The 8,511-nt window shown below is 45.0% G+C and overlaps 1 protein-coding gene across 1 annotated transcript; it reads right to left on the minus strand.

Annotated features, from left to right (window-relative positions):
• Positions 1-3,845: 3,845 nt before the first annotated feature.
• LOC117585483 (probable aconitate hydratase, mitochondrial) lies at positions 3,846-6,462 on the minus strand. Its single transcript, XM_034274977.1, has 2 exons — positions 5,248-6,462; positions 3,846-5,194 (listed from the first exon to the last, which is right to left on the minus strand). The coding sequence occupies exons 1-2, from the start codon at positions 6,367-6,369 to the stop codon at positions 3,944-3,946; spliced, it is 2,373 nt and encodes a 790-aa protein (XP_034130868.1). The 5' UTR covers positions 6,370-6,462; the 3' UTR covers positions 3,846-3,943.
• Positions 6,463-8,511: the final 2,049 nt, after the last annotated feature.

Genomic DNA, 8,511 nt, shown 5'->3' on the forward strand with positions numbered 1-8,511 from the left:
TATCTGAAGAGTGAGCGGCAAGGGAAAAAAAAAACGAGAAAAAAAGAAGGAAAATTCATATGTCTGTCTGCTGGGTGTGTGTGTGTGTGGCTGCTTTCAATTGCTATTGGCAGGCAGCAGAGGAGGGCAGCTCAATGCTGTGTTAGCCATCATCATCATCATCTCCATCGATGGCTGCTTTCAATATCTAATAATATTGCGCATACGCCAAGTTGCGAGCTGTTGCTGCTGCTGCTGCTGATGCTGCTTCACTTACGCTGAGTGCGTGTTGGCGCAATAATCAACAGTAATATTATCAATGCACAAACACAACCACAGAGAGACACACAGACGGGATGCGACATGTTCATTATGCGCACTTTAACCTCTTTGAAGCGAAGGGGCAACAGACACACCCATCCAAGTGTTTGCGATAAATTTGGTATTTTCTTTTGCATTATGTGCAGAAGAGTAGCCACCCCTTACTGCGCTGAAAACTTTTTTAATAATAAATAAAAGTGCTTAAACATAATTTCTACTCTGCGTTGCGTGGGGTTTTCTCTTTCGCCATCCAAGCTTGTTTTTTCGGTCCACACACGACTGTGTGTGGAAATAATTGTTCGATTATTGTCAAGTTTTTGGTTGATTTTTGTGTGGATTTTTCCGCTTGCTTCCTTCGACTATTGTTCACCTCCGCCAGCGGCCAAAATGCAATTTATGTGTTGAAACAGAGTTTCATTTCGTTTCGTTTTGCTTTTATTGTTTCTCGCCCTTCGATTTTTCTTTCGTTTTATTTTTTCCCAATTTTTCTGTTGCGGTTCATCGTGCTTGGGTTATTGGCAGTTGTCATTTGGGTGTGTGATTTACGTTTATCGTTTCGATTCAAGCGTGTAATTTTCTTATTGATTGCAGATTAGCTTTCTGTGTGCGGCAGCAAGCACACACTTGAAAAGTTCAAGTTGAAATTGGAATTAAAGCAGCAATGGAGTAACTACGAAATGTTCATTTATTTAATGGAAAAATGTAAAAAGAATTTGAATGCAAACTAATTCAAGCAATCAAGCAAATGTTAGGCTTTCGGCTGCTGCCTGCAATTATCTTTCGCAAGAATGTGCCTTACAATTTCAATGCAAAAATTCCATTATTATCCAACGAAGCAAAAGATGAATGTTTTTCCCATTTTTGGCATCAATGGAAATGATGTAATGTCTACGTCGACGCATTGACAAAATATTTCACCCAAAAAGCAATTAAAATTTTAATAAAATAAACTGAGAAAAGAGAGGCGGAGTAGCTGACAAAAAGGTCTTTGGGGGCGGTAGCGTTTGGTATCTTCCACACAATAGATGACATTAAAAATCCATACAAAAGATAAACACACATTTTTCTGCTGGCTAAGGGCAATGCAAACACACAGCTACACACCCACACATGCAGACAGAGGGGAAAAGCCTGACAAATATCGAAGAGAGAAAAAGCATGGAGAAAAGATTAAATTCACTTAAGTGCAAAGTATGCAAATGACAAACTGTGGCAAGGAGGAGTAGAGTGAAGCAGAGCCAGGACCCAAAGACATATATGAAGTGCCTGGCATGCTACAGGACTCGGCTCTCCATCCCATGCTGAAGCCGGAGAAATATTGTAAATTCAAATTGAAATGCATGTGTGACACATGGATAGAGAGAGAGAGAGAGAGAGAGAGAGAGAGAGAGGAAGGAATAGAATAGAGATCCAGCAGATACAGATACAAATGCTTTTGGCATTGGGATACAAAAGGGAGCCAAGACTCTGCTTGGCTCTGACAAAATTGAATGCAATTTGACAAAAATCATAGTCTATAATTTCCAGCAACGAAAGGCTTAGGCCTGACTTTTGGACCTACCCATTGGCTTCTATGCTTCTATGGTGTCCTGCCCCTTGTGCAACATCTTCTCGGTCTTGGGCACACAGACAACCGACAACCGACAACCTACATTCTGCTACATCCTACCATTACGAGTTAATAATTGAACATTTTCGGTTTTAGTCAGAGCAAAATTGCTATAATTTTTTTTTTGCTATGCCTCGTTTGATTGGGGCTGTGGCTGTGGCTCTAGTTATAGTGCGGTTCATTCGTGTAAAGATTGTGCTGGAAATTAATTAGAAATAAATGTATTGTATATAAATGGTGAGACTGTGCGAATTATCCCGAAAGTGTTCCATTTCTGTTACTCCACTTTAGAAGTGTTTTCTTTTCATAATTTTAATACGTAAACGACCAAGTAAGGGGTAAATATTATCGACAATATTATCAGAACTCCCCATATTTTGTACCCTAATTTCGTTTTGCCAGCACTAAAGTTTTACCCACCTTATAGCGCTGAAACGCACTGCAGTTGCTGTTCCACTCACCCATTCGGAGGCTCTGTGCAAACATGACCACAAAAAGCAGTGGCACAACCCGAAACATAGCCAGAGAGAGAGAGAGAGACAGGGGGAGACGTATGGAAATTTTTGTATTTGCTCGTTGAACTTGTGCCTCTGCCGGCTCCACCTATCTGTCTCTCTCACACACTCTCTCTCTCTCTCTCTATCAGACACTCTCCTTCTTTTTCCTACGGTGTTGGCATGCCCTCTCTGAATCTCTCTTGTGCTCTCTCTGGATATTGTGAATGACTTTTTGGCACTAATTAAAAGTAGCAAATAATTTTCTATGCCAACTCACATACGCCCCCCACATATGCAGCTGGAAAGAGATAGCAGAAAAGAGAAAACAGAGAGAGAGAGAGAGAGAGAGAGAGCTGGAAATTTGGCACAAGCCTCTGCCTGTTCAGAAATCCCTGCACCCTGCTCCATGCTGCTGCTCCCAGTGACAATGACAATGCATGTGACAGTTTTCGGTTGGCACCGTTGATAAGCGTCGCTTATTGTCTCTCTCTCTCTCTCTCTTCCTGTTTCTGTGCCTCTCCCCTCTACCATTGCCTGGGTAAAGTTGGCTTAAGTCGGAAAATTTATTATTATTTTTCTGCATTGCAGGCTGTGTGTGCAATTTTAAATGGATTTTAATTAGTTTTGAATTATTTCGGTTTTAGTTTTTCGGCATTTCGTTTTTCCCATTCTGACATTAAAGTTTTTACCCCCATTTAAAAGTATTTGCTGTAGTTGGTTTTTATGCGTGGAAAAGCCATGATATATTTCAGGGATAGTTGGTTTAACATTCACATATGTACCTATATCAAAATGACTTAAATTTGAGGCTTGGATAGGGAAAGTAATTAATCTTATTGGATTGGAGTTGGTTAAGCTTCACAGATAGCAATGGAAAAGGGTTTTTTATATGCATTTTCCTGATTTTAGGATTCCGTTACGGCAATGCTAACATGTTCTGGTTACTTGGCTGCCGTAACATTGCACTAAAACGATCTCCATCTCACTCGTACTTTCATTTCAAGTGAGATCACGTCTCTTGGTACCGCTACTTTCGCATTTATTTTGAACTAAGAGAGCAATAAGAACAGGAGAGCAACAGCGCAAGTTACTTGCAGAGAGGCCCAGAAAAGAGAGCCTTCAATAAGTGAACCGCTTCCTCCCCCGCATTAACAGTGTAATGCTGTAAGAGAGGGAGATAAAGAGCGAGCAATTGCAAAGAGCGAGCAACTGGAGGAGCAGAAGAGAGCGCAAGAAGTTTAAGCAGCAGGAAGAGAGCATGGAATGAATGTCAAAGCCGGCCACGCATCTACGAGGCAATGGCATGAAGTAAACTTTATAGTTGCTGGGTTGTGTAGTGTTATGATGTGGTAAAATATTTAAAATGTGCAAAAACTAGTGTTTTATATTTATATTTGCTGTCCTCTTTTTTTACCTTTTGACAGCCGGTTTTCGTTTGCTTATGAACATTTTTCGCTTGTTTATTGGAACCACATATAATGTCCGTTCATTAAAACCGGTCTATTGATAAAAAAACTAACAAAACGATTTGGTAAAATTACTTCTTGGCTTCCGTGGGCTTAGCATCGCCCTTGCCACCACCACCAGAGGCCAGCTCCTTCATCATGTTCAAAGCGCTGCCAGCCTGGAACCACTTGATCTGCAGTTCGTTGAATGAGTGATTCAGCTGTATCTTGTCGGAGCTGCCACCATTCTTGATCTCACAGTCGACGGGCTTCCCGGCGGCCAGATCCTTCAGATTCAGTAGCGAAATCTTGCTGTCGGGCTTCACCTTGTCGTAGTCGCTGGCATTGGCAAAGGTCAGGGCCAGCATGCCCTGCTTCTTGAGATTCGTCTCGTGGATGCGTGCAAACGACTTGACGATGATGGCCACTCCGCCCAGGTGGCGTGGCTCCAATGCGGCATGCTCCCGCGACGAGCCCTCGCCGTAGTTCTCCTCGCCCACCGCCACCCACTTCAATTTGTTGGATTTGTAGTCGCGTGCCACATCAGGAACAGCGCCATACTCGCCCGAGCGTTGATTCTTGAGTTTGTTCATCTCATTGTTCTCCGCATTGACGGCGCCAATGAACAGATTGTTGGAAATGTTGTCCAAGTGCCCGCGATACTTGAGCCACGGCCCCGCTGCCGAAATGTGATCGGTGGTGCATTTGCCTTTGATTTTAATGAGTACCGTCAGATCCACATAGTCCTTGCCATCCCACTTCTCAAAGGGTGCGAGCACCTGCAAACGCTCAGACTTGGGATCGACGGCAACCTTGACATCATCGCCGCTGGCCGGGGGCGCCGTATAGGTGTTCTGCCCGGGATCAAAGCCATTGGCAGGCAGCTCCTCGCCATGTGGCGGCTTCAGCTTGAATTTCTTGCCATCAGCCCCTTCCAGTTCATCTTTGAGCGGATTAAAGTCGAGGCGTCCGCAAATGGACAGAGCGGTGACCATCTCGGGGCTGGTCACAAAGCAATGGGTGGCAGGATTGGCATCGTTTCGACCCGTAAAGTTGCGATTGTACGACGTGACAATGGTGTTCTTTTCGCCCATCTTCACATCCTTGCGATCCCACTGCCCGATGCAGGGCCCGCAGGCATTGGCCAGCACAGTGCCGCCGAATTGTTCGAAAACCTCAAACATGCCATCACGTTCGATGGTGGCACGAATCTGCTCGGATCCTGGTGTCACATTGAAGGGTATATTCGATTTGAGGCCATGACTGAGGGCATCCTTGGCGATGTTGGCACAGCGGCCCATGTCCTCGTACGAGGAATTGGTGCAGGAGCCAATTAAACCAACCTTTGGGTGGGGGAAAATGTCATCAAAAATGACTGAAAATATCTTCTCCCTACCTTAATATCCATTGGGTAGCCATTCTTTTTGGAGTTCTCTCCGAACTTGCTTATGGGATGTGCTAGATCCGGCGTAAAGGGTCCATTGACAAGGGGTTCCAGCGTATCCAAATTGATTTCAATCAGCTGATCGTATTCGCAATTCTTGTCTGCTGTCAGCAGTTCCTTTTGGAACTTTTGCGCAAAATCCGCCATCTCGCCGCGGCCCGTGGCACACAGATATTTGACCATTCGCTGATTGAAGGGAAACAGCGATGTGGTGGCGCCAATCTCAGCGCCCATGTTGCATATGGTGGCCATGCCAGTGCAGGAAATGGACTCCACGCCACTGCCATGGTACTCGATGATGGCCCCAGTGCCGCCTTTGACTGTGAGAATTTCAGCCATCTTCAGGATGACATCCTTGGGCGAGGTCCAGCCACTGATTTTGCCCGTGAGATTGCAGCCAATGACCTTGGGGCACTTGAGCTCCCACGGAATGTTGGCCATCACATCGACGGCATCGGCACCGCCCACGCCAATGCACAGGCCACCCAAGCCCCCGCCATTGGGTGTGTGCGAGTCTGTGCCAATCATCAGGAGACCCGGGAAGGCATAGTTCTCCAAGATGATCTGATGTATAATGCCGCTGCCGGGTTTCCAGAAGCCCAGGCCATACTTGGCGCAAGCGCTGCCCAGAAAGTCGTACACCTCCTTGTGCATATCCTTGGCGCGTGCCAGATCCTCCGTGCCGCAGACCTGCGCCTCAATCAAGTGATCGCAGTGCACCGTTGAGGGCACGGCGACCTTCTTCAGGCCCGAGGATATGAACTGCAGCAGGGCCATCTGTGCGGTGGCATCCTGCATGGCCACACGATCGGGACGCAGCCGCAGATATGACTCACCGCGCTTAATGTCCTGCGTGTCTGGCTCATCCAAATGGGAGTACAGGACCTTTTCGGACAGCGTCAGCGGCCGCTTGAGTCGTGACTTGACACACCGCAAAGTATTGTTCAGCTTCTGGTAGGGCAAAAAGTCATTCTTCTCGAAATTTGACATGGGCACCTTTTGCCAAAGGGGATTTCTGGCCAAATGGAATCGCCTGGCCACCAGTTGGCGGCATAGTTGTGGTCTTTTAATCATTTTGCACAATTTTGTTGTCAAGTATTTAGAGCTGTTGGAAATGTATTACTGTTTGTGTGTTTGTGGCTTTGAAATAACTGAATTTTAGGGCATTGTAAGCTTTGCTGGAAAACAATTGGTAAATACTAAGTGAACTTTGTTGACTGAATGAACAGAATGTTCGATAAAGTGAAAGATGTGGAGAAGAAATGCAAACTAGATTCACATTTTTATATACAAATCATGGAAAAACATAATCAGAAATACATTTGAAGTAGTTTTATTATGTACAAAAAAAAAAAAATTATTCCCTTTCCTCCTCCTTCTTCCGCTTTGCATTGCCGTTGCCGTATTTCGTCTTCATCTCTCCCATTCAATAATAAGCTCTTGCGCTCCCTCTCTCTCTACCTTAACCTTACTGCAAGTGCTTCAGCGCTCTCTCTCAGCAACAACAGCAACCACAATGTAAGCGCATGTGAGCGCTGTGCGACTGAACTCTTGTTGTTGTTTTCTATCTACCGATGGACATGATCGAGCGTGTCGTCATTTCAAAGCACACGCATTGCACTGCACACACATGCACTCTTGCATTTGCCCATGAAGTAACTATAAGGAGGTCTCGTCGGTGGCAGACGCGGAAGGTTGGTTGCCTTCAAAGGGTTAATCAGCGAGAGCCTTTTCACTCGCATGAATTTCTTATTTTTGCCGACGAGACCTCCTTATAGTTACTTCATGCATTTGCCACTCTCTATCTTTCTCCGCAGCAACAACAAGCGTTAACTGTGCCGAAATTACCCTCGCGCTCACCAACAACAACAACATGCTTTGCATGTGCAGAGCTGACACTCGCTCTCAAGCCTCGCTCTCTGTAAGTGAGCTCATAACGGAACTTTACTTTGCTTTGGAGTTTATTTATTTAAAGAAATGCATTTTCATAAAACCGAACATTTGTGTGATGAACGAAGCCACTATTAATATAATTGATTGCAAAATGTATTTCACATAAATTCAGATAATTGTAAATATTTCAACAATTTTTATTGGGTAATTTTTAATTACACTTTTCTAATGGCTTTATCGAAAAGTTTCTAAGTTATTTATGGTTTCGTTTTAGTTAATCTAAAATAGTTTTACATGGATAGAATCGTTCAATAGAAACAAAAATCAACCAAACAAAGTCAAAGCATCTTCCACCGAAAATGAGTTTAAGCAAAAATAAATATCAGAGACACCATTTTCCAGCTGTTTTTCATTCGCTGCATCTTAACCTACAGCAAACGGTGCTAAATTATAGTGAAAGTGTTAGGAGGAGGATCCAATAATTGTATCGAGATAAATTTACTTGTAACACTTCCCCTGCCATTACAGCCTTAATCTGTGCCATTAATTGGAATAACCTCAAATTCTTTTGGTCAGGACAGTATTTGAGAGAGAGAGAGATAGAGAGAGAGAGAGTGAGTTGCAGTGTTAGCAGGGTTCATGGCAGCCACACACACACACAGTGACATGTCATCGGAATTGATGTTGCAACTGAATCAGAGACCGAGACCTGGTGGAGCCATCGATGGGCATAGGCCAACGGCCAACCTGACGGACTAGCAGCAAACTGGGCAAGTGACAAACAGAAGGACAACGCGTCGTTCACTTCACAGGATAGAGGGGGTGTGCGTTGCTGCACTGGCTACAAAAGTGTCAACTGCTGCAAGTGAGGCAAAGGCGAAAAGGACTACCCTGCATCCAGTGATTGTGTTTGCCAGCGCTGGCAGCGTGTCATAATGGACGACGATATACCAGCGTTGAGGATGAAGATGAGGTGCTGCATGTGCTGTCCCACCCCCCACAGAACAATGCTGGACAGGACAATGGACAAACGGACATGGCACCAAACGGTAGTTGGCCCGCCGCACACCACATTCAATTGAAATCGACGTGCCTGTTTGCCACAATGCCATTGCCGATGCAACCATCCCGCACCAGCGGCTCTGCTGATGGCCGATGGTTGCTGCCAGTAGGTCTCTGCCCCTCCCTCTCGCTTTCTGCTCTGCTCTTTGGAGGCCGAAAATTGATTGGCAACTACTTGGGGTGTGGTGCCCCAGTAAAACCACACAAAACTTTTCCTACACTTTGCTCTAGTAGATTCTTCCTTGCCATAAGCAAACGTTG

Source organism: Drosophila guanche, unplaced genomic scaffold (genome assembly GCF_900245975.1).
Source record: "Drosophila guanche unplaced genomic scaffold, DGUA_6, whole genome shotgun sequence".
Classification (NCBI taxonomy): domain Eukaryota; kingdom Metazoa; phylum Arthropoda; class Insecta; order Diptera; family Drosophilidae; genus Drosophila; species Drosophila guanche.